Raw genomic sequence first — 25,719 nt, forward strand, 5'->3', positions numbered from 1 at the left:
TGTACAGACTTGGATTTATTGGAGAAAAACAACCCCGCCCCTTTCGCCCTCCGATTGGTGGCGCTCCTCCTCCTTTCGGGCCAGTCCTATCCTCAAGTCCTGTACGTGAATGGGCGACGAGGCTGTCATTCAGCGCCGGAATCGTGTGATTGACGTGGCGGCTGCCCGGATCTCCGCCCTCTGCAAGCACCGGGCTCTATTTGAGTGTGTGGAATAAGCATTGCTGCCAGAGCCTGGGACTTAAAGCATAGAGACGCGGCGAGTTTGCTGCAAGAGCAGCAGTTAATAAAAAAAAGACCTCCAAAATCTAAGCCACCGCTTACACCATGGGCTCCAAGCTCAGCCACGCTCTCTGGATTATCTGCTGCTGCATTTCTGTACTCAGCACCATTCTCACGCATCTGACGCAGGCTGCAAGAGAAGGTAAGAAACAGAAAAGTCTTCTTTCCCCCCCCGCCCCCCCCCCCCCCTTTCCTTTAAGGTACTGCTTGCTTGACCGATTCGCTACTTCTGGACAGGACATGTGGGAAGCTCCCCGCCGTCTTGTCCCCGTCAGAGTCCAGACTCCATCCCCTTCCCAGTAAAGACAGTGGAGCATCTACCGAGGGTGCAGCTCAATGGGAGTTCCATCACTGGACGCACCGAGTTAGGCGCGCACTGCACACTTTAGATCTACACGCAGATTTGGTGCCACGATTTTGGGTAAATGGCAAAGGGAACACAAAACACATTGGAATAAATCCGTTTTAATTTAACCGTGCAAAGCGGTCGAATGTTTCTGCCTCTTTGGACGCACGGCCCGCTACATTATTCATTCATTTCGTTTTTTTAAAAAAAATCTGCGTTGCCTTCTGTCGCTTGAAACCGTTGCAGTAAGCGATTTGGAAATCTCTCCGACCGACAACCGCGCACTTCCAGATAAGTCAGACGGCAGCAGGGCCAGTTTCTGCAGCTTGGAAGTCGCATCCCCGAGCCGCCGAGTGCCCGATAACGTTGCAAATGCTGAACTGCAACCGGTGAAACGTGGGCATTTTAACGTGGATGCTTGCATCTGCGGGGAAATGTGACATAACAGTTGCTAGAAACAATTGCTGGCGGCAGAGTTTCGGAGCAGCCGGTCGTCCGAGTTCCCCAGTGCTGGGAACGCCGCTGAAAAGTTTTTTTGTGAAGAGCTGGGTTACATTTCGCTTGCTCTGCTGCTTCGAGGAGCGCCGCGTTCTTGTTACAAATCGGCCGCGCCGTCCAAAGGAAAAATCCAACGGTGCCATGCAACGGGAGCAGAAAGTTAGTTTGATCACTATTAAGGAAGAACGGGTTGGCGAAGATGAGAGAGAATTTTACAAATTGCCAAATAATCCGGCCGCCTTGTTGGTGAGAAGACGGCGCTGAGTCACAGTCTGACCCTGATATTTGTACCCGTCTTCACTCCCAGACAGATCCTGTTGATAAAGGCTTTCTCCCATCTCTCTTTACGAATGCAGGTGTCGCAGTGGTACAGTAACGGAATGCTCAGTGGCAAATATGGAACATTGCCAGTTTTTAAAGAGACTATAAACTTGCGTGAAGTTGGTGTACGGACCCGAGCGGCATCACAAAATTACCATACAGTGGCGACTGTTCCCTTCCACTGGCTCGGCACTTTTACTACATTTCAGCATTTCAAAGTAGCGTGAAACACCAAGCACTAAACACTAATTTAACACAATCCGTAAACCGTGCCTGTTGTTTACTGATCATGGAAATGATTTGCTGCCAAATTTACCATTAACACCAAATGTTATTACTCTGCTCAGATGGGGACGATGCGCATACCTTTGCATTAGACAAAATCGTTCAACACTAAATAAACGCGTGGAATAAACGTAACACCTATTTCCGATATTTTTTAAAATAGAACAGTAGTTCCATGAACTGATAGCCAGGTTTGTATTTTAGGCGCTAGCCTGCTGTCGGTGGGACTGTGCGAGTTACCTGTCGCTTGGAGGCGGGCTCCAGTTTCTGTTCGCACATTCTTGCACCTGAAGAGAGGTGCAGAGCTTTCTGCCATCCCCCGCGTCTGACCTTAACTTCCCGACGATAGAGCGATCGTCAAACATTTCGCTGAGAACTGATACTCTCCTGATACAAATTGACGCTGGTTAGTTGCATGCCATTTTCATCCGCTCAGAACTAACTGGGGCCACCCCTGCATTGATCACACATAAAGAGATGCCCATGCAAACCTAAGTAAATAAAATACTCTCAGAGAGGGAGACAGCATAGAACAACATGAAAAGCCAGTGGCAATACATTAATCCTGGTTTATACTTTAACGTGAGTTTATAACGATGCCGGAATGAAGTACAACTCGGCTTTAAGGAAAATCAAGACTAACCTGACTATCGATAGATGAAAAAAATCTTTTACAAATTCAAATACTTTGTCTTTTGATTTTAATAGACGTCAATGTTAACAAGTAATTGTGCAATTGACAATGAAATAAGTGTACAATAGGACGCGAGTTATTGCTCAGGTCCGTTCGGAGACTGTTGTAAACTCCCTACAGTGTGTAAAACAAATTCCAGTGGAGAGTGTCTGTGATGGACACCGCTCGAACGCTTGCTAGCAGACGCCAGAATCGGACTCGAATTCGATCTGCAGTGAAAAACCGCGTCTAACTGTCCGCCCTAAACCCTTGTTCCCAGAAGAAGAATTGACAGTGAATTCTCGTCAATGAGACCAAAGTTAAGAGAGCGAGCAAGTCCTGGCTGAAACCAGAGGCTGTGACATCTCCAGTTTCCTGCAAATGCATCCCGATGGCTAACCACGCACTCACACACACTGTAAACGGTGCTGATATTTTTATTTCGGCCCGATTAGGCAGCCGGGCACCACTGTTAAGAATATTTTACAAGTCGGTGAAGAAACGTATGAATTTATACCCGGTTCATTTGAATGGTCATATTTAAAAATAAAAGGAGGGCCGAGTGGGAATGGAAGGCGGTTCCTTACAATATGAAAAAAATAGTTTTGAAAGCACGCATAATTTCTGTTAAATCGCCAGATTTGGAAATACTGCTTTAATTAGTCCCGTTTGCTTTAAATAATGTACTCTGCGTTTAGGTACCTTACAATAGGTTTTGGGGTAAGTGTTGAATTGAATTTTATCGTTTGATCCCACAATAAACCTGTTTTGTGTTTATGTAATTAGGTGACAACAGTTGCACTTTATTCGTTTGATTTCTCTCTCTCTTTCCAGTAGTTATTTTGCTGGATTCCAAAGCGCAGCAGACGGAGTTGGAGTGGATTTCTTTTCCCGCTGACGGGGTAAGCCTTCAAGGTTTCCAGTTCGTTTTCCCAATATTTTAGCCAAGGCTCGCAACCCTAACCTCAACCTCCAGGATCACATCCTCGCCGTTGGATCTACTTTTCGATTTCTTTCATTACAACATTCCTTAGTGACCACACATCACCGCCTCAATTAGTGAGAAGATCCACTGTTTAAAGCGATTAGCACTAATCTACAAGGGAATGTTATATCAGAAGGTAACATAGATCACACCTTCCATCATTTAGATAGCTGAGACCTGGGACAAATGGAAATTTAATAAATAACAGTCAATTGATTTCCAATACACACACACAAACAATAAAGCTAACATCGTTCTTATCCCTAGAGTGATCTGTTGATTTCGCCTTTCTCTAACTGTTTATTTTGTCAGAAATAAACGTGCAATTTTAATTGCCTTTGGGAAATTTCCATGTAAGTAACTTTGCTAGACCTGCACTTTACTTAGGGCAATTAATACAAATGTATCCTGCATCAAATATATTAAATACTTAAAATAAAAACCTAATTTTAAACAAGCAAACATATTTATATAATATCACACAGGATTTATGAGTAGCTAATTCCATAACAATGGAATACATGAAAATATTTTGAAGTTTTGAATTACATGCAAGATGATGGGGAAATAGACACTTCAGTTGCCAGAGGAGTGTAATATATAACCACGCTATCTGAGTAAGCTGTTTAGACCTTTGTCCTAAATATTTTCCCCTGATAGAATTTTGTCCTGTTTATACCGCTTTCAGTGAGTGGGTCAGAGAGAATTCTATATTCATCCTGGAGCTAAACCCAGATCACAGGCTGGCTGGGATCAACTTTTTCTGCAGTGGTATCTCTGGTATTTATAGGATAATTCAGGAACTGGATAGCAGCTGAAATGGAGAATGTTGTGGTTTGAAAATTATCATATAAATTATGTACTAAATAATGAAAGCAGTAACTATTTACACAAAACATCATTATGAATAATATTTTTTTCAATTATGTGTTTATCTTTCTGATGCAAAGTAATGTAATAAGTGTTTTGCTTTCATTTTGTGAGATATTCTTCTGATGTTAGTTATATGTTTGATTTCACTTTACATTTCTTTTTAAAATTTATACCTCACTGGAACTTACTTTAAACAGTGCAGCAATGCTCCTCTCAGTTTTTTTGGGGGGCCAAAGGGTTGACAGATATTTGCATGTAATCCACAGATAATAACTTCCTGAGCAAAAGTTTCAAGCACATTAGAATAATTTGTTTTGATTAAATCAGGACGTGGATCACATAGTTATCACAGAATTTGTGCAGAAAGAATTTCTGCTAGGCTATGTGTGAAGTTATTCGTGTTTCAAAATTGCATAGTTCTGAAAAAAACCTTTGGAATTATTCCACACAAATATGTGATGCTAATAAATTAAAACAATCAGGATGAAAATGGCAAGAATGAATGTCATAAGAATGCTCTGAAATATACAGAGACTGGTTATTCTGTGATACTGTACCATCTCTACATTCACCATCGGAAGACAAAACTGTCTATAAAACAAGATCAATGCTGTGTCAGAATCTGTAAGAACCAAATCTCCATTTTTATACTTGAGTTGTCTTTGATGAATTTAATTAATATTTGTGCTCATTCGAATGAGACATTTTAATACTGGGAATGGAACATTAAGTATCAGTATTGATGACTCCAAAGACAGGGAAATCAAAAATACAATAACTCTGCTGAGCAATATACTTTCACCTATTCAGCAATTTCCTCACATTCCATCTTTTTATCTCCTCCCAGACAGACTCCCAATTTTGCCAGTTTTAGCCGCTGGTTCCTGTGTTCCTTCAGAATTCACCAAACCTTGCAGCATTTACAATACCCACAATTGCCAAAAAGCCGGTGTTTTAATCTTGTCTGATTGGACTATATTTAACGTCTTAGAGAGGAAATGGCAAAGTTCTGCACCACTTGAATCCATGTAAATAATACTTGAATATCAACAAATCCTATTCCCAATCCATACAGTTTTCAGCATCTTTTCATGTAGTAATCATATTTGACATTTCTGATGGTTGGATAAGTTCCACAACTATTTGCAGCATACAAGGAGTTAATTTACCAGGTACTGCAACATAATAAAGGCACAACTTTCCCTTGACTGGAGTGCCCTGCAGTCAGTTATCCAGCAGAGGCTTTTGTGTGAGCCTTGCAAATCTTGTGATATGGAAACTGCAGAAGGACTTCAGTAACAGGGTGTTTGTCTGAGGTAAATGAATATCAATGCTTTGCACATTCCAGAAGTTGTCTGCACCATTACAGGGGGCTTTTCATAAATGGGATTTAGAAAGGATTGTTACTCAGCTCTTCAGAAAGGTTTCAGTTTATCTTTGAGGCAATCAGATAAAAGAGATGCAATTTTGGCAAAAGGTGGCTATATTGAGTGGCTTTGTTGTCTGAGCTTGTCTCTTTAGAGTGTCTTAGACAGAACATTCTTCTTTACTTGCTCTGGTTCACACAAAGGCTCTTAATGCAGCTACTTTTCTTGCTACCAACAGGTATTACTTGGTGCTGTCATTGTCCTCAACTTGTCTGCCTTCGTTTAATTTGAACCTACCTCTCATTAAAATAATCCTGGACTATAATAGCAAAGGGAGTGCTAAATAGGTCTTTGCATTTTTGTGGTGCAATAAAAGAGAATGTCACCATACAGGTACCCTGCAGAAAATAAGTGAAGATAAAGTATAAATTGTCTATGTACAATATACCACAGGGTGGTAATATTGTGATAACTTAAGAAATGAATTTGTATCATCCTTGATACTGAATGTAAAAAGTCAATTGATGTTTACTGAGCAAAATTATGTTGCCACCCTCAAAATAGAAGAACAACAACAAAAAGATTATTGCCTGGGTATTGTGGGCAATTTGGATATCCATAGGCTTTAATTAGAATATTTTGTTTTACCCAGATTACTTGACCATCTTTCTAAGTTTCCGTAGTTATTTTCTACAAGTATTTTGTTTTGCTGATTAATGACGTAGTATATATTTTAACAGCTTGAACGTCTGTCAGACCCTTTATTAATCACATTGATCATTAGGGAAGGGATTTTGTCTTTTGCCTTTACATTTCAGTTGGCAACTGTGTTCTGGGTTTACTTTTAAAGCAAATATTAACAAACGTTTGAGTATTGGGATACAGAAAAATGGATCTGAAATCAGGTCTCATACAAATAAAGTAAGTAAATATCTTTACCATGAGCAGGGAGAATTAAGGACATCAGGCAACATGTGTCTGCAGGAGAAATTAAATCTGCACTGATTCATAAAATACTTCTGTCCCGATAGAGGGACAAACTGTGAGAACATATGTTCCATATCTTTTCATGTTTTAAGACTTTCTTTTATTCTGCTAAGGCACAATGTGGCTTATACGTTTACTACACTTCTTGTGTAGTTTTTGGAAATTAGAACAGAAAATTACAGCACAGTACAGGCCCTTCAGCCCACGATGTTGTGCCAACATTTTATTAATGAAGAGCTATGTAAAGATGCCAACCATGCACTCATCAAGATCTTAATCAAGAAACATATGAAAATGTGACTGTTCAGGCCATGAATAAAACATATATAAAGTATAGTTTCGCTTCTGTTTCCCACTAATGTCTGGAAAATAAATTGATTATGAAACTTTTTCAGGCTGCAGTTAAAGGGAAGCTAATGAACCTTGAGCCTGTTACACTTGATAAATTCATCTAGCCAGGGTTCAATCCACATTAATATACTGTGAAATCAGAAATAAAAGGCACTTTATCCAGTTCTCTAGTTTCAAAGATAAAAGGATTAGAATTTTGTTTCAAATGACATAGAAAATCCTTCAAATGGTCCATTTAATTTCCTGCTTTCCTTTCTTGCCAAACTTTTCACCCGTTCTTTTGCACTCTTTTTCAGCAAACATTAGTGTGGATTTGCTCTTTGCTGAGCCTATGATTGGGTGCACTGCAGGTGAAGTTAAAATAAATGGGGTGCGTTAGATAATGTAGAGATTGTCTCAAGAGGAGATTGAGTGGTTTAAGCCTGTATTTTCTCGTGTTTCAAGGAATAGGAGAGGATCCTATTGAATCATTTAACGTCTTCAAGCGGCTTGACTTGGTATATGCTGAGCGTCTGTAGCCCGTGGCTGAGAGGTCTAGAATTAGGGATGATAGTCTCAGATTAAAAGACTGCCAGTTTAGCATTGAGATGGGTAAAAATTATTTCACCCAATATGTTAAGAATCTTACTGTGTGAAAGAACATAGAACATAGAATTTTACAGCACAGTACAGGACCTTTGGCTCACGATGTTGTGCTGACATTTTATCCTGCTCTAATATCTATCTAATCCTTCCCTCCCAGAGGGTTGGGGATTCTCAGTCCATGACTCTATTCAGGGTTCAGATAGATAGAATTTTGGATACCAATGAATCAAAGAACCTGGGGATAGTACAGTATTTTAAGATTGAAGTAAAAGATTAGCTATAATTTTATTGAATGGCTCAAAGAGTCATATGGCTTCATCTTATTCCTATGTCCTGATTGTTTAGTTCCAGAATCTCTTTGGGGATTGATATCAGTGGGCCTGTTGCTTATGCAGTTGCCCCCCTTTAATAAGGTATGAGCAAGATAGGATCCCATCTCACTTTCAGCATCACATATTCATTGAGGATTATTGAGGATTGAGGTTACCAGTGAACCAGAGATTCTTCTGGTATCTGGTGGACAGCCCAAAAGCCAAAGGACACAGTCAAGTTATGAACTCCAGCCTTCATGTGTCTCTCATAGTTGCAGCTGCACTCCAATTTCTTTCCTCATTTCTCAGTACAAAGGCAAGTGAGCAGCTGTCTTGTGGGGAGTGCATTCTTGCGATGCAAATAGTCTGTTCAGAAAAAATTCACCTGATCCTGTTTTCTGACAGCTGCATTGCATTCTAGGGTATCCCATAACCCTCAAATACCCAGCAGATGCCCGGGGGTGACCACGGGACTTCCTTAGGCACCAATTGCTCTTTAGTACTCTGCTTAAGTGGCCATGTGTCAGGTTTGACAATGAATGTTGACAAGGGCTTCAATTATGTGGCATGCAACAGTTCAACTCTGTCATCTGATCTTCACAAGAACATTTTCCATATGGAACTTTACATAAGCTCCTTAAAATACAAATGTTACTTAGGTTAATTGTAGTCACTGCCAAACTGATGACCAGCTGATTGAGTTATACCAGAGATCCAACCTTGGTTCCCAACAGCTCATGGGTTAGGTTCAACTAGCCAATGGAAGAGCCATTTACTGTATTATAAACAGCACTGAGTTACAATTTCCAGTCATTGATTTTCCAAGATAAAATATTGAGCAATATATGGACAGATCCAATAATCCTAGAAATCAATTGACCTTTCCTTATTGATCTTGTTGTTGGCGAGAGAAGAGGATGAGTTGCTTAGGTGTAGTGAAGATGATTGATATAATGAGCAGGAATTGCTTTCTGCTGTCTTGGACCAGCAACTACATGTGAATGTTCAGGTAGTGACATATTGGAGTTTTATTAAGAACGTGCACTTTTGCAGAGTATTGGAAATTGGAAACTTAGGCAGGGAATTTGACATAACAGCCCATGGATCCTGAAGGATTTACTATTCTCTACAGTTAATACTGGGAAATATTATAGGCGGGTTAAGCTCGAGAATACAAACCAGTGTTTAGAGCAGACCAGTTTGTTGCAACTGCTAGTCTGTAGTATCAGACTGGTGGTTGAACCCCCATGATATAAATTTATCCTCATGGTGTTTTAAATGTGTAGTACCATGCCTTAGGGAGCTGTTAAACTAGCTGCAAGTTCGTATTACCTGGTAGGGTCTCAAGTGGAATTGAATTAATGACATCATTTCATTGGCTGTGATTCTTTTGTTGAAGGACATGGATTCTGTAGAATAGTTTGATGCAGCTGACATTCTCTTTGAAAGCTTTTGTGTAATAACCTCTCTTCTGAATTCATAACACATTGATTGTATCTCCAATACTCCAAAGCTGTCCAATCTAAAATATTCCCTCGTTTGTCAAGGATAAAAAAATAAGTTACAGTGTCACACAATAGAACAGTAACCCTTGATTTTTTACATTTTCCATTGCATTTGAATGAATACCTTTAAAAGTAAAAAGCTTCTGAACCAGTCTTTACAAACATGGAAGTGTGTTTTCAATATTTTTGGTCTCTTTTTTTTATATTCTGCATTGGGAAAGTTATATCTTGTTCTTCTGCCTTTCAGTGGGAAGAGATCAGTGGAGTAGACGAGAACTACATCCCCATCCGCACGTACCAGGTGTGCAGAGTAATGGAACCTAATCAGAACAATTGGCTGCGGACTAACTGGATTGCAAGAAGCAATGCCCAGAGGATATTTGTAGAAATGAAGTTTACCCTGAGGGATTGTAACAGCATTCCAGGAGTCTTGGGGACATGCAAGGAGACATTTAACCTGTATTACTTTGAGAGCGACTCAGATGCTGGCAGGAACATTAAGGAGGTACAGTACCTCAAAATAGATACCATTGCAGCAGATGAAAGTTTTACTCAAGGAGACCTTGGAGAGCGTGTCATGAAGCTCAACACAGAGGTGCGAGAAATCGGGCCTCTGTCGAGAAAGGGATTCTACTTGGCTTTTCAGGATGTGGGAGCCTGCATTGCCCTGGTGTCTGTACGTGTTTACTATAAGAAGTGTTGGTCGATCGTGGAAAATTTGGCGATTTTCCCAGACACGGTGACAGGATCCGAATTCTCATCCCTGGTGGAGGTGCACGGCACTTGTGTCAGCGATGCAGAAGAGGAAGCAGAAAACCCTCCCAAGATGCACTGCAGTGCTGAGGGTGAGTGGTTGGTGCCCATCGGCAAGTGTATCTGCAAAGCCGGATTTCAGCAGAAGGGGGATGATTGTGATGGTAAGTACTTTGATTTAGATGGAAATGCTACACATGTAATTTATCAAATCTCTTTATAAGTACTTAACTCCAGGGGTTAAATATTATAAAGGTGAAACAAAGCATTATTTAGAAATAACCATAAGCTTTCAGATTGTAAGGCATGGATCTTAAATCAGCTCTTAAGTAGTTGGTGTCCTTGATTCTCACCAGGAAATTATCCATAGGTAGTAATTTTGGTTCTGCATGTCACATGAATGTGTCTGCTTCAGTAATATTATTTTTTATCAGTTTCCGATTAGTCTGCCAAAGGATTCACAGTGTTAAATTAGGAAGAGCGTGGTGTGTGGGTAATTCTGGGAGCATCGAGTTCATTTCAAGCTTTCTTAGATTGTGTTTTTTGCTTCTGTTCTTGACCATGGCTAATTGGGTGACCATGCCGATTCCTTAAACCCTTTGAATGGATAAAAAAAAGTGAAGAAAAGCAATGCATGCAAAAAAGCAGATTTTTAGATATCAGAAAACAAATCTTTTAGGCTTAAATATTTCTTTTGATTACAACCCTTATTAATTATCCTCTTCCTCGAGCCCCACTTCAGACTTTGCCATTTCCAGTGCTTCATCATGTCATTTCTCATGTCGAATGCTGAGAAAGTCCGTAGCAAAAATGATATTGCAAACGTGATCAGTATTAAAGATATTTAAATATTTACAGTGCCATCAGGAGAAACATGCATGGCTGACACTTTCTGATCTCTGGTCCTTGCCAATAACAAAGCAGCACCTAAGGGAGATGAGTGAAGGGCACTGTTACATGTAGACACACAAGTGTGTGCTTCTTGAAGTTGATCCTGCACAGCAAACTACAAAATAATCTTCCAAACAGATCAAGGTTGACCAGAACACCGACTCTTTTCAAAGATAAGCTTCTTTAGCTCATACCTTAAGCTGTAAAAATGTTGCTTTGAAGCACTGCAGACTTAATGTTGCTTGGAATGACCAAGAAATTTCCAATGATTTTAAATCGAAATAGATCACAAGATCACAAGATCACAAAACAAGGGAGCAGAAGTAGGCCATTTGGCCCATCGAGTCTGCTCCAAAGAAAGAAAGGGAAAAGAAAAAGAAAAAAGAAATGAGAAATGGAGGAATGTTCATGAGAGAGAAAAAGAAACTATTCCTTTCTAAACCAATTTCCGGCCTTATCCCCATATCCCTTGATACCTTGACTAATTAGATAACTATCTATCTCCCCCTTAAATGCCTCCAATGATCGGGCCTCCACTGCTGTACGTGGCAAAGAATTCCATAAATTCACTACCTGCTGGCTAAAGAAATTTCTCCTCAACTCTGTTTTAAACCTGTATCCTCTAATTCTAAGATTGTGCCCTCTGGTCCTGGACTCACCCACCAAGGAAACAGCTTGGCCACATCTACTCTGTCCGGTCCTTTCAACATTCTAAATGTTTCTATGAGGTCCCCTCTCATCCTTCTGTACTCCAGTGAGTACAGTCCAAGAGCCGACAAGCGCTCATCATATGTAAGCCCTTTCATTCCGGGAATCATCCTCGTAAATCTCCTCTGAATCCTCTCCAACATCAGCACATCCTTCCTAAGATATGGGGCCCAAAACTGCACACAGTATTCCAAATGAGGCCTCACAAGTGCCCCGTAGAGCCTCATCAACACCTCCCTACTTTTATACACTATGCCTCTTGAAGTGAATGCCAACATAGCATTCGCTTTCCTTACCGCCGATCCGACCTGGTGGTTAACCTTTAGGGTATCCTGCACGAGTACCCCCAAGTCCCTTTGTACTTCTGTACTTTGAATTTCTCCCCTGCTAGATAATAATCTGCCTGTTTGTTTCTTCTTCCAAAGTGTACAATGGCACATTTCTCAACATTGAATCTCATCTGCCATTCCCTTGCCTGTTCTCCTAAACTATCTAGGTCTCTCTACAACCTTCCTGTCTCCTCACTGCTCCCTACTCCTCCACCTATCTTGTTGTCGTCTGCAAACTTAGCCATAAAACCATTTACTCCATCATCCAAATTGTACATTAAAAGTAAAAAGAAGCGGCCCCAACACCGACCCTTGCGGAATACCACTAGTAACCGGTAGCCAACTAGAACAGGATCCTTTTATTCCCACCCTTTGCTTTCTGCCTACCAGCCAATTCTCCATCCATTCCAATATCCTACCTGTAATTCCATGACCTCTCATCTTATTAGCCTCTTGTGCGGCACCTTGTCAAAGGCCTTTTGAAAGTTTAAATACACAACATCTACAGCTTCTCCCTTATCCACCCTACCTGAGATTTCCTCAAAAAACTCCAATAGGTTGGTCAGGCAGGATCTTCCCTTCACGAAACCATGTTGGCTTGGACCTATCTTGCCTTGCACCTCTAGGTATTCCATAACCTCATCCTTGAGGATCAATTCTAATAACTTTCCCACCACCGACGTCAGACTAATAGGTCTGTAATTTCCTTTATGCTGCCTCCCACCTTTCTTGTACAGCGGACCTACATTTGCGACCCTCCAGTCCTCTGGAACCATGCCGGAGTCTATCGATTCCTGGAAAATTATCACCAGTGCTTCCGCTATCTCTAAAGCCACCTCCTTCAAACCCGGGGATGCTCCTCATCCGGTCCTGGAGACTTATCTGTCTTTAGTCCATTTAGCTTTCCTAGCACCTTCTCTCTAGTAATCTTAACTGAACGCAGTTCCATTCCTTGAGACCCCTGACTATCCGGTATATTGCTGATGTCCTCCACAGTGAAGACCGATGCAAAATACTCATTTAGTTCCTCTGCCATCTCTTTATCATCCATTATAATCTCTCCCGCACTGTTATCGATTGGTCCTATATCAACCCGTGTCTCTCTTTCACTCTTCATATATTTAAAAAAAACTTAGTATCCTTTCCAATGTTATCTGCCAACTTCCTTTCATAATTCATCTTCTCTTTCCTAATGACCTTCTTAGTTTCTTTCTGCAGGTTTTTAAAAGTTTCCCAGTCTTCTGTTTTCCCACTAATTCTTGCTTCCTTGTATGCCCTCCCTTTTGCTCTTATTTTAGCCTTCACCTCTCTCGTTATCCACATTTGTGCCTTTTTTCCATTCAAAACCTCTTTTTTCTTGGAATGTATCTATCCTTCATTTTCCTTATTTCTTGTAGGAATTCTATCCATTTCTGCTCTGCCGTCCCTCCAGCTAGCTTACTCTTCCAGTCAATTTGGGCCAGCTCCTCTCTCATGCCACTGTAATTTCCTTTGTTCCACTGAAATATCGATACACCAGTTATCAGCTTCTCCTTCTCAAATTTGAAACTGAACTCAATCGTATTGTGATCACTAGTTCCTAATGGTTCCTTTACCTTTAGTTCCCTAATCACCTCTGAATCGTTACACAGCACCCAATCCAAAACAGCCGATCCCCTGATGGGCTCATCAACAAGTTGCTCCAAAAAGCCGTCCTGTAGACATTCTACAAACTCACTCTCCTGAGATCTACTGGCTTGCTGGATTTCCCAGTCTATTTTCATGTTAAAATCCCCCATAATTATCTTAACATTGTCACTCTGACACGCTTTTTCTATTTCTAACTGCAACTTATGGTCCACATCCTGACTGCTGTTAGGGGGCCTATATATAACTGCTATTATTGTCCTTTTACCCTTGCTATTTCTTAGCTCCACCCATAAGGATTCCACTTCTTCTGACCCAATGTCCTTCCTTTCTATTGATTTTATATCATTACTCACCATAAGGGCCACACCACCCCCTCTGCCTACCCGCCTATCCTTCCTATACACTGTGTACCCCTCGACATTTAGTTCCCAATCACATCCGTCATAAAGCCATGACTCGGTGATTGCCACAATGTCGTATTTATTAATCTGTAGTTGTGCCACTAGGTCATCCACTTTATTCCTAATGCTACGTGCATTTAAATAATAGTACATTTAGGCCGGTATCTGCTACTGATTTTGTTGTGCTTCTATCGTCTAGCAAATTATCCTGACTTTTCACCTGCCTGTCCTTCTTACCATCCTCACTGCACACTATCTTGGACTTGTTTCTATAAACCTCCTCCTTTACCCTAACATCTTGTATCCTAACATCCTGGTTTCCATTCCCCTGCCAGATTAGTTTAATCCCTCCCCAACAGCTAAATTAAATATTCCCGCCAGGATATTGGACCCCTTGGAGTTTAGGTGTAACCCATCCTTAGTGAATAGGTCATGCTTCCCCCAAAAAAGGTCCCAATGATCCAGAAATTTGAAGCCCTTCCCCCTGCACCAGTCATTCAGCCACGCATTCATCTGCCAGATCTTTCTATTCTTACTTACTTTAGCACGTGGCACAGGTAGTAATCCTGAAATTACCACCTTAGAGGTCCTACTTCTCAACTTTCTTCCTAACTCCTTGTATTCCTCCTTCAGGACCTCTTCTCTTTTTCTACCTATGTTATTGGTATCTACATGTACCAAGACTTCTGGCTGATCACCTCTCCCCTCAGAATATTCTGGACCTGGTCCATGACATCCTGTACCCTGGCACCAGGGAGGCAACACACCATCCGGGATTCATTGTCGGGTTCACAGAATCTGTTATCCATTCCCCTCACTATAGAATCCCCAATAACCACTGCATTACTCCTTCCCCTCTGGACCACAGCACCAGCCACGGTGCCAAAGTCCCGGTTGCTGTGGTTTTCCTCTGTCGAGCCACCCTCTCCAACAGAATCTAAAATGAGATACCCATTTTCGAGGGGGACTGCCACAGAGGTACTCTCTACAAACTCTTTATATCTTCTGTCTGTTTCCTGCTCACTCTCCCTAATCAGCCGAAGGTCATCGAGCTGCTGCTCCACAGTCTCAACACGTTCCTTGAGGAGCTGCATCTCGATGCTCTTTGTGCAGATGTAGTCATCGGGGAGGCTGGTAGTCTCTCCCAGGGTCCCCACATCTGGCACTCCAAACATAAGACCAATCCCAGATGCATACTGCTATGGCACTGTCCAATACTATCTACTGAGATAAGTAAACCAGTGACTTACACCCGCTCTATAACTCTCGCCTATTACCCGGTCTCGCTGAAGCCCGTTGAGCCAAAGCCCAAATCACTCTGCTCCCTCTCACTCCGCTGCCTGGATGAAAACAGAACTGATAGTACGAACATAATCACAGTCTGTATTTATTGCAAAGCATTGGACCTGTGGAGTAAGCACATGCTACTTGAGGGAAGCTTTTAGTTTTCACAGCAAGGAATTATGCATGGAAGAGCAAGTGTTTCTGAAACCATTTTCCCTTGATTCATGAATTGTCAGTGCTGGCAGTGTTTGCTTTGAGGATGTTCAGTGTATTGATATCATTGCATTTGGTGGTCTGCCCATTCTCACCAGTGATTTGGTCCACTTCAGGTCTATGCACAAGTTTGAGTTGGCCACAGATTTTAAAAGAACTTCAAACCTTATGTGTTCGTTGTGTACAATTCTTGCAAAAATAGTCACAGAAATCCTACAGAAATAAGGTGCTAAGCATCAGGCTAATAATATCTAACAGAAATCCATTCCAACCAACTTTCTCTTTGCCCTTCAGTTATATATTGTAAATTCACATTCAGAAACCTTTGGTTGAAATCTTCATTGTCATTAGCTTGGGGAAAATGAGAGTAAAGCTTTGAAGCAGCACCCAGAATGCTATTGATTAGAGCGCCCACTGTTCAAGAAGTCTTGATCATTTCCAGCTTTGAATTTAGCCGGAGAGTGAATGGTGTCAAACAGATGCCTTTCTCCAGCAGCCCGTTAGTTTGATAAGGCTTCCATCTGGGTGGAACAATCAGTGGGTTGGGCTTCTTCGGCTGATGATGGAGAGGTTGAATATCGTAGAGCCCATCCTGAGAAAGGTAGAGATGGTGAGGGTGGTGAATGTAGGCTGGTAGCAACCCAGATGATCCGTGTTGTCCATTGCTTACACAAAAAAATCCTTTAACAAAATCAAAATCTCACCCTTCCTAAGTAGCTTGCAGTGGTTCATTAAAGGGCAGCCAATTACGCCCAGCAAACAGGAATGAGAAAATGAATAGATAATCTGCATTGGCGATGTTAATTTAGGGATAACTGAAAGGCGAAGCATATGTCAAAGATTTCAAAACACTGTTTTGAGGAAGAATGTAAAGGTCTCTGTAATTTCGAGTTATCATTACTAAAACTTGCCAGATGCTGCTCGACCCGTTGAGTTCCTCCAGTAGATTGTTGCTCCAGATTCCAGCATCTGCAGTCCCCTGTGTCTCTAACTTGCCATTCAACTCATTTGCTGGTTATAGGATTACAGTGCAATTTTTTTTATATGTAAGATCTTTATTTGTCACATGTACATCAAAACACACAGTGAAAAGCAACTTTTGCATAGAGTGCTCTGGGGGCAGCCCGCAAGTGTCACCACGCTTCCTGCGCCAACATATCATGCCCACAACTTTCTAACCCGTACGTCTTTGGAATGTGGGAGGAAACTGGAGCATCCGGGGGAAACCCACGCAGACATGGGGAGAACGTACAAACTCCTTACAGCGGCGGGACTGCAGCATTTGTCTACAGAGTAAACACAACATGGAGAAACAATTCATTATAGGTGAAGTGCTTGAGATCATTCAGTGAGATAACAACAAGTACTTCTTAAATGTCAGTCTAACTTTTGAAAAAAACACTATTTTATGGTTGGCAATTAGGAAGTGAACCTTTCTCAAATTCAGCCAAGTTGCCTGAGTTGAAAGTCTTTTAGCTGTAAATGTCAGACATTAGTTTAAGCCGCTTTAGTAAGTTTCTGACCTGATGTATATTTCCAGCATGTTTTTGTATCTCCTTTATGTTTCTAATTTTGTGTTATTTTGCCTTTGTATCAGCAGAGTTCCCGCTGGCAAAGGGTCCACAGCATAAAACTCTCCTCACTAGCAAATTAGCACATCATTGATTGCGGGGAACAGCTTTTAGGAAAAGATTCTTGGTCTCAATTTCAGGGTGGCACCTCTATTGCACCAATATAGGGCATTACCATCATCTTTTGTTACAGTGTCTTAGGTGTGATTGCCAAATTTGTGCTAATTTACTGTCTAGCTTCCAAAAAAAATGGTCTGAATGACCTTCTGAAAATCAAGGTGAATGATATAGTGAGTTGAATAATATTAATTTTAGGCATTCAATGCCAGCATCAATTACTTTCAAATCAAGAAGATAGAAAGTCATTCCTGCTTTTTGTAGCTGCCAGAAATGTCCTCAGAGTTGCTTTTCCTGCACAGTATAATTCATCAGAAGTGTGGCTTATGATTTCTTTTGCACATAGTTTTTTTGGGGGGGAGGGAGATTTGGCATGACATTGGCTTTGGGCCTGAAATACGAGTTGGTGTAATGTGGAACTGATATATGCTGACACAGTGTTGTGACACTATGTTCGATTTTCCCTTCCTTACTAAATTCTTGCTTCACTTGTGTCACTCAGGTTAATGCTATGTGTGTTAGGGACTTCCTTGTGAATTGTGCAGGATACCACCATAAACAGTAGAGCCTGAGGAACAGATAAGGAGCAACTTTAGAAGGAAGGGTGTGGGGCAGCTCTTCCAATCCCCCTGAAAGTACCCTTGGTGCCTGTCTACTCTGGCCCTTGCTGTTTAGTTCGGCATGCCTGTGGGTGTAGTCTTCTGCTGGGAGCCAGGCTCCTAGCACTTTGGTGTGGCTGAGTGCAGCACTGCACAGCATAGGGACTGTCACTGTGCAGATAGACAGCTGCACTTACAAATCAGTTGGTGAGGCCCCATTTTCCCACCTACCCAAACACCTACTGTAAAGAATTTTAGAGAATATCTTTAGCAATTAGAAACATTTGAAATCACTAGATACCAGGAAAATAGTAAAAATAATATTTAAAGAAAATAAAAGCATTAAAATAATACACACACACGCGCGCGCGCACACACACACACACACACACACACACACACACACACACACACACACACACACACACACACACACACACACACACACACACAGAGCAATTGAAGACATAGAACTAATTAGAATAGCTGTTGTGACCTTTCTTCTAGCAGCTGATTTCTGCCATTCAGTTCAATAGACCGACTGCAGCCATTCTTCCCAGTCTGAAAGCTGGAAGGTTTGAAGCAGTTCATGCTTCACCTTTGGACAATGAAGAGTCCACCAAGTTGTGTAATGGCTGCCGGCAGCACAGGTGCCAGGTTGAAGATGCTGGCTTGGTTAGACACTGGTGCTGGAAATGTGGGTGAGTTCCTGTGTTATCTCTTGTGTGGAGTTAGAAGATCCAACTCAGTACATTGATGCTATGGAAGTTAAATTTAGAAGCTGTTAGACCAAGAAAAAGGAAGCTTTTTCTCTTTTCAATGCAAAGGATTCAAATGCACATAAAATTGTTGAAAGTTGTAAAAATGCAATAACTCATTAAAGAGATTTCAGAAAAAAATTGCAAAAAAATCATTAGAAATACTGAGGGTTTTCAACTTTCATCGTCATATGCGCAGATATGATCTTCACACCAGAACAGAATTGAATTTGTCTGTGGCACATGGCTGAAATGACTGCAATAGCTTAAAATGGGTGGTAGTTTATTGGTGGTCTGTTTTACAGTTGTCATTTAAGTAGATAGAGGTTTGGCAATGTAATTTAAACAGCTTAAATGATTGTGGCAATTCACATGAGGTGATATTTAACATACAATCCATGCAAGTCAATTACATGCAGATTTTCTCAAAAAAAAGAACTGTACTCAGAATCAGGGTTATTATCACTGACATATGTAATGAAATTTGTTGTTTTGTGGCAGCAGTACAGTGCAAGACATAAAAGCATAAAAATTACAATGTTACAAAAATATAGTGCAAAAGAGGACTAATGAGGTAGTGTTCATGAGTTCATAGACTGTTCAGAAATGTGATGATGGAGGGGAAGAAGCTGTTCCTGAAATGTTGAGTGTGAGTCTTCAGGCTCCTGTACCTCCTCCCTGATGGTAGTAATGTGAAGAGGGCATGTCTCGGGTGGTGAGGGTCCTTAATGATGGATGCCGCCTTCTTGAGTCACTGCTGATGGTGGGGAGGGTTGTGCCCGTGATGGAGCTGGCTGAGTCTACAACCCTCTGCAGCCTGTTTTGATCCTGCACATTGGAGCCTCCATACCAGACTGTAATGCAACCAGTCAGAATGCTCTCCACCGTAGAGATTTGCAAGAGTCTTTGGTGACATACCAAATCTCTTGCGCTGCAGTTACATTGCAGCTTCCCAGGAAATTCCAAGGCATTACGCTGTTTCACCCCTGAATAAGCCAGACAATTCTGACAGTTTGCACAATGAAAACAGCAAATGGTATGGTGCATGAGCAGTTAACAAAACAGCAGATCTCACGAAGTTTAGTCAGACATCTCTGCAGGATATAGTACAGGGAGTGGGAATCATTTATTTTGAGTACTTGATACCTTTAAAAATAAACGCATAATTAAAGATGCTGACCTTGAGTTAAGGAGATGTAAAATGTGCTTTGATTGCACTGTTTCACTGAGTGCACAGGTGTGGCTGCTACTGAGATGCTTCCATATTTTAAGCTTTTCTTGGAAGAAAATTCTTTTGAAGGATTATAGCAACAGCAGCCACCATAAACCTCGCAGCTATTGTGTTGTGTCCCTGGAATCACTGTTCCAGCTGCATAAAAGCAAGTTTCTATTTAGGTGCATTTATGCTCAATGGGCCTCAATGAATGAGTCATGTTGTGGGAATCTTCTTGTTGTGCTTCAATAATTTAATTAACCATGATTTTAACATTAAACATTGTTACACTTTCTGAGTCTACAAATAACCTAGTAGTCTTGGTTTAGTCATTTTTTGACCTCTTCTAGTATAATTTATTCATTGGAAATTTCTCTTGCTAATTCAACAGGATCTTTTAGTTTTACATATGCTGAATATGGATGTATCACATTACTGGTTCCCCATTTCCTGATGGTTTACTTAACAATTAGAAAGACAGACTTTATTTTGGGTGAACAGCTTTCATGGTTCTATTGGTAAATTTTCCACTTGCTCTGTTACTAAGCCGCACAAGTTTGGAAAGTCACTGAGCAGATATGTTGTCTATGGTGAGTTAGGGCAGCAGTGGGAGCCAGCAATTGCCATTCAACTTATAGGTCCTCCCAAGCTTATGAATACCCAACCTATGCGTAACCCATACATAAAAATGAGTGTTTGGGAGACCGGTGGTACGGATTTGCCAGCTGCTGCGGTGCTGCAGGCAACTCCTGCTGCCTGGGAACTTGATTCGTAGTTGCATTTCCAATTTGCGAACTGTTCAGGTTGCAAACAGTTCACAGGAACGGAACCCAGCTGTAACCTGGGGATGATCTGTACTATCCTCATCATAAGATGCACAGATATGCTAATCTCACCAGCACAGAACTGAGCTTGTCTGCAGCACTTTCCATGGCTGAAGTGATTGCATGCATTTGCTGTCTAACTTCACACATGGAGGGTGGTTGCTCACATACGGTAGGAAGGGATCCTCATGCTTATAGATGGTAATCATACTTGAATCAACACCTCAGGAATGGAGGGGAGGAATGAATAAAAATAAATAAGCTGAGTGCTCTAATTGGATTTTTGTGTAAATTATTTTAATAACCCAGGGCTGTTAATTTAAAACTACAGTTTTGTTGACATTACTATTATTGCAGAGGAATGTTGTCTTTGCACTTGAGTATAGCAGTGTGCAAGCGCACTTTCCATCCTTGGCACTGATCCAAGACAATCATTTGTGGAATACGCTATTCTGGAAGCAAGCCAACACCTTGTTTACAGCAATTCTTTCTTTTAGTAATCCTGTTAACATTTGGAAATGGATAAAAACACTGACTGGGAAATGACAAAACGTTTTTGGAGATTGTACTGAATAAATGCTCATAAGGCAGTGGGATAGACAAACTGCAAAGGCAGTTGGAAAATTAATAGGTTATATTACTTGATAAATTCAAAAGTTGCTTTGATCCATTTAATCTTCCTTGTCAAAGGAATGTTTTTACCCTGTGTAGCGTTGTTCAGGATCTCTTTGAATTACATGTAGTGCACAATGGCATGATCAGAACCATGAGATCTCATTTCATTAGTCGTAGTTTAACAATGTACTGTCATCGCTTTAAAAGAAAATCCTGCAGTACTGTAGATATAACTAAGACTGCAGTATGAGGGTACTGAGGCGATGGTTCAACTGAGCAATCAGACCTGATCTTACACTGAAGCTTCTGAGACATGCTTCGCACCTGAAGCTTGTCCAGATAAATGAGGCATTTCCTTGATTTTAGACACTGCTTTATGAGCATCGGCACTACAGTGCATTCTGGCTCCAGGCTTTGAACTGTTGGCTGAAGCTTGGCATGCATTCCCTACTGTGAAAAATAGAAGAAAAATAGCAAGACAATTTAATGCGAAGGACCTGTTTAAAAGCAACTGAAAATTATCATATTTATTCTGCCATAAATGCACTCTGAAATTTACTGTTTTATCTTGGTGGGAGGATCATAGATCAGCCCTGAGTCTTGTTGAAGACGATGGGAGTTTTATGTTTCTGATTCTTTTTTCATTTGCCTTATGGCCTGATGCTTTCCTTGTACACAGTGCTTAAGACTGCCTTTGTAGATTGCTATTAGTGAGTCTTCAATGTTGTACTTTGATTTTTTTCCCTGCAGTATGTAACACTGACATGCTGCCTGTTTCCACCTCCCCCCACCCCCTATTGAAGGTTTTATAGAATCAAGTAAATCCTGAATCATTCCATCTCAGCAGCAGGGGTGAAGAGTATGCTGTTGTGAAGTAAAGAGCCTTTTGAAAGTTGTACTTCAAGAAGACATTTTAGCTGAGGATAAAGAAAGTTATAAATGGTGGAAAAAAAGCACTATCAAAACATCAAGTCATTCCGAACTGAAAAGTTGCAGGACTCTTTTCCTGAACTTTTATCATCGGGGATGGGGGCATTTTAGATTACTTTCAGGCTCATCAACTCTATATGTTATTAAATATAAACTTCTCCATTTCTTAAATGGCTTGTAGTCTGTATGTAATCATAAATTTCATTCTTAACCTTTCTTTAATATTGGTGCAATCAACTATAGCAACCTACATAATTCTTTTAATGTTTTTATTGGAGTTCTCCAATTATTTTGCTTAAATTTGGTTTTGTGGTAGCCTTCTTATCCCACTTCACTCAGACTTGTTTGGATTGAATTTCAAGCCTGTTTATCAGCTGTTGTTCATTTGAAGTGTCTCAAGTTCTTAAGAAAAGCAACAGAACTGACAGTGTGACTTCCCTGTTGTTAATGTGGATTGAGAAGGTGGCACCAGGTGGAAGTAGAGAATGGGCTGGAGAAAGGGCTGTATGTTTAGCCTTTGGACGTGGAGTAATAATGAACAAGCTTCTACTGAAGGATCTTTGACCCCCACAGCCCAATCTCATTTGGTGCTGGTTGATCTGCTGTGTGCATGCAAAATTTATTCTTATTTCCGATTTCTGGCGCCTGCCATATTTTTCTTTTTGATGAACAGCAAAGTCATAATCAGTTTCTCGGGCCCCTCCAATATAATGATTATTTGCAGAATGCATTCTGCTTTCAGTGCCAAAATCTTAAGAAGTTTCTTAAAAATGTTATTGTGCGATGGATTGTTTGACACCGTGAGTGGAGAGCATTGTCCCTTTGCTGAGATTTCTTGTGAACTGTATTTGTGAAAGTCTATCATTTTCCACTTTTTTATTTTACTATGCTGGTGAAGGGAGAAGAGGAAAATTCCAGTCTTTACTTCTGGAGCATAGGGTCCAATGGAATTGAGGACTTCCGTTTGATTCTTTGATTACTGCCATGTGAAGTGAGTTTGAAGAGTTTCAAATCACTTCCAAGTTAACATTTTCATTTATGTAAGCTTTTTTTCATGTGGCAGTGAGCAGATTTGTTAATGATTTAAGCCAGTGGTTCTGTAGAGAACTACTTGCTATTTGCCATGTGTTGTTCAGCTTATCTCTGACTTCTGCACCTCTGTGTTGAATTGTGAAGTCTGGGGATGAGCTAGACTCACTACTGACCTGATGAAGAGTGGGGTCAAATGTATATTGCATCTGGCCCCTCAGCTTTATGCTGGGAAGGACTGATGTAAGAAGTAGGACTCCATTCACTAGAATAGGTTTGCCCACCCTGAGTACAAAGTGTAGGTAAGTTATTTATTTTATCTTAATGTTTCTAATAAACTAATAGTATGCCATTCAAATTTTTTATTTCTTAACAGATTTTTAAAAATTGTTTATGTCTGTGTAAACAGTTTAAAATACCTCTATCAGTAAGCTTTCAAAAGGATGTTCGAGATTGCGATTCACAATCCGTTACCTGAGGCCGAGTCACTGATTTCAGCCTGCTCCATTGTGAGCTGGTATGGAGGGTGAGGTCGGGCAGCTCTTCAAATCTGGAACACATTATGCAGATGGATGGCACAAGTTCAGGAAGTGAGATAAATCCAAGTCAATCCATGTGTTGCTATTCAGATTGCTGATGGCATAAAATTCATGACCTTACCGTCATAAATTCCGTTTCCTAAAACGGAAAATGTTATTATGCAGATTGGAGTACATCGTGGACAAAGATTGTTGGAGAGAGATTTGCTCTGGATTAAACGATGAAGTATGTGACACAATAGTGTTTGATGTTCATATTACACCTCTTGTGTTTATGAAAATGATAGGTGGATGTGGAAATCGGTTATGGCTAATTTTCAAGAAAGTTGCCAATGGGATCTAGACACAACTAGGAGGCAAAGGTTAACCATAAATTATGTTACAGAGCTTATTTCAAAACTTTGGGTGAACTGCCAGCTGGCTGATTTCCAAAAGATCACTTTCTGTCTGCAAGCCTTGCCGGTATTGCCTTGGGTAAATCCCAGGTGATGGAGGATAAAGTGGAGGATTGGGGCTCAGAGAACATCATGAGATGGGAGAAAATCATGGAATGGAAGGTTAATTTCAGGATTACATGTAATCCTAGAGCTACAAATATTTGATATTCAGGAAAAGCATGAGCATCATTTTCTAAAAAAACATAAGAACATAGGGATCAGGAGCAAGAGTAAACCATCTGACTCTTTGAACCTGCTGCTCCATTCAGCAGAGTCATGGCATTCATCCTGTTGATCCCTGGATGAATTTTTAAGTTTCACTGAGGTCACCTCTCACTTTTCTAAATTCTAAAGAATTTAGGTCTACAGGTCTAAGTCCCTCCTCATAAGGCAAATCCACCATCCCAGGTACCAGTCCCGTGGATTGCCATCCTTTGTTTTCATGTGGGTGAATCCTTTATTATTATAGCAAGTGTCGATTATCCTGGTGCAGTTCCTTTATAACAATTATCGATTCCAATTGTGCCAGCAAATAAAAATTGACTGCCCCGTTTTAATTTTTTTCAATAATTGTTTGAATGGGCACAGTATAATTATTGGAATATGTCAGTATTGAAGTGGTTTAACGTGTCACTGATTGAAGAGTCTAATTTCAACTATTGGTCAGTATGTAACTTCTTTTGAGAAAGTAATTTATTCATAATAGTTTACTGGGATATGTGATAAGAATGGGAGTGAAATTACCTTGTCTGAAACAATTAACAGCAAATCAGCAGCCCAGTGTAATACTTCTCTGATTTTTTTTCCCACTCACTTTGGTAAAGAAACATTTAAGTTTGTTAAGTAGGTTCGCTGCTGCCATTTTAAGTTGCCATTTAAGTAGAATGTCTTCCCTTGAAAGCTCACAAATTAGTGACCCATCTAAATCGTTTCAGCTTTTCTCCTTCTTTCAGTTTTTTCCCCAGCTCCCTGAAGGTAGCATCTTGCATCGGGCTGCAGAGAAACAGCAACCTTCCTGTGGTATGCTCATATGGTCTTCCAGTTTTTATGCCTCACCAGTATTGAAAGGCTGTTTAGTCAAATGTGACATAGCAACTGAGCCTAATTTAGCCCTGATCTCTTCAAGTTTCCAATAGGGATAGGGATGCCATGTTGGAGTTAGGAACCCTGGATAATTCTCCATTGCTACTCCTCGCCCATGGCCTTTGAATACAATTATAATGTTGCTACCACTCAACAAGTTTCAGGAACCAAACATGAAAACTTCCTCACCTGTGAGTCTCATTGTCACATTAGTTGTTGCTTTTAACCACAGAACAAGTACAAGAGTCATTTCATTTTAGAGTCAGTCCAGATAAAAGGTCTCGACCTGAAACATTGACTGTCCATTTCTCTCCACAGATGCTGCCTGACCCTCTTGAGTTCCTCCAGTATTTTTGTGTGTTGCACCAGATTCCAGCATCTGCAGTCTTTTGTGCCTTCATTTCATTTTTCCTTTGTTGCCTGATTGA

The 25,719-nt window shown here is 40.7% G+C and overlaps 1 protein-coding gene across 10 annotated transcripts in view; it reads left to right on the top strand.

Annotated features, from left to right (window-relative positions):
• Positions 1-239: 239 nt before the first annotated feature.
• The window catches only part of epha7 (eph receptor A7), a 231,012-nt gene continuing 205,532 nt past the window's right edge, over positions 240-25,719 (top strand). For 7 of the 10 annotated variants that reach the window (XM_052024278.1, XM_052024281.1, XM_052024282.1 and 4 more), the window contains exons 1-3: positions 240-423; positions 3,239-3,306; positions 9,616-10,285. In XM_052024278.1, the coding sequence (XP_051880238.1) occupies positions 327-423; positions 3,239-3,306; positions 9,616-10,285 (835 nt within the window). In that variant the 5' untranslated portion in view covers positions 240-326. The remainder of the gene's footprint in view (positions 424-3,238; positions 3,307-9,615; positions 10,286-25,719) is intronic. The other 3 variants (XM_052024279.1, XM_052024284.1, XM_052024287.1) reach the window with 1 other exon arrangement.

This window comes from Pristis pectinata, chromosome 10 (genome assembly GCF_009764475.1).
Source record: "Pristis pectinata isolate sPriPec2 chromosome 10, sPriPec2.1.pri, whole genome shotgun sequence".
Lineage (NCBI taxonomy): Eukaryota > Metazoa > Chordata > Chondrichthyes > Rhinopristiformes > Pristidae > Pristis > Pristis pectinata.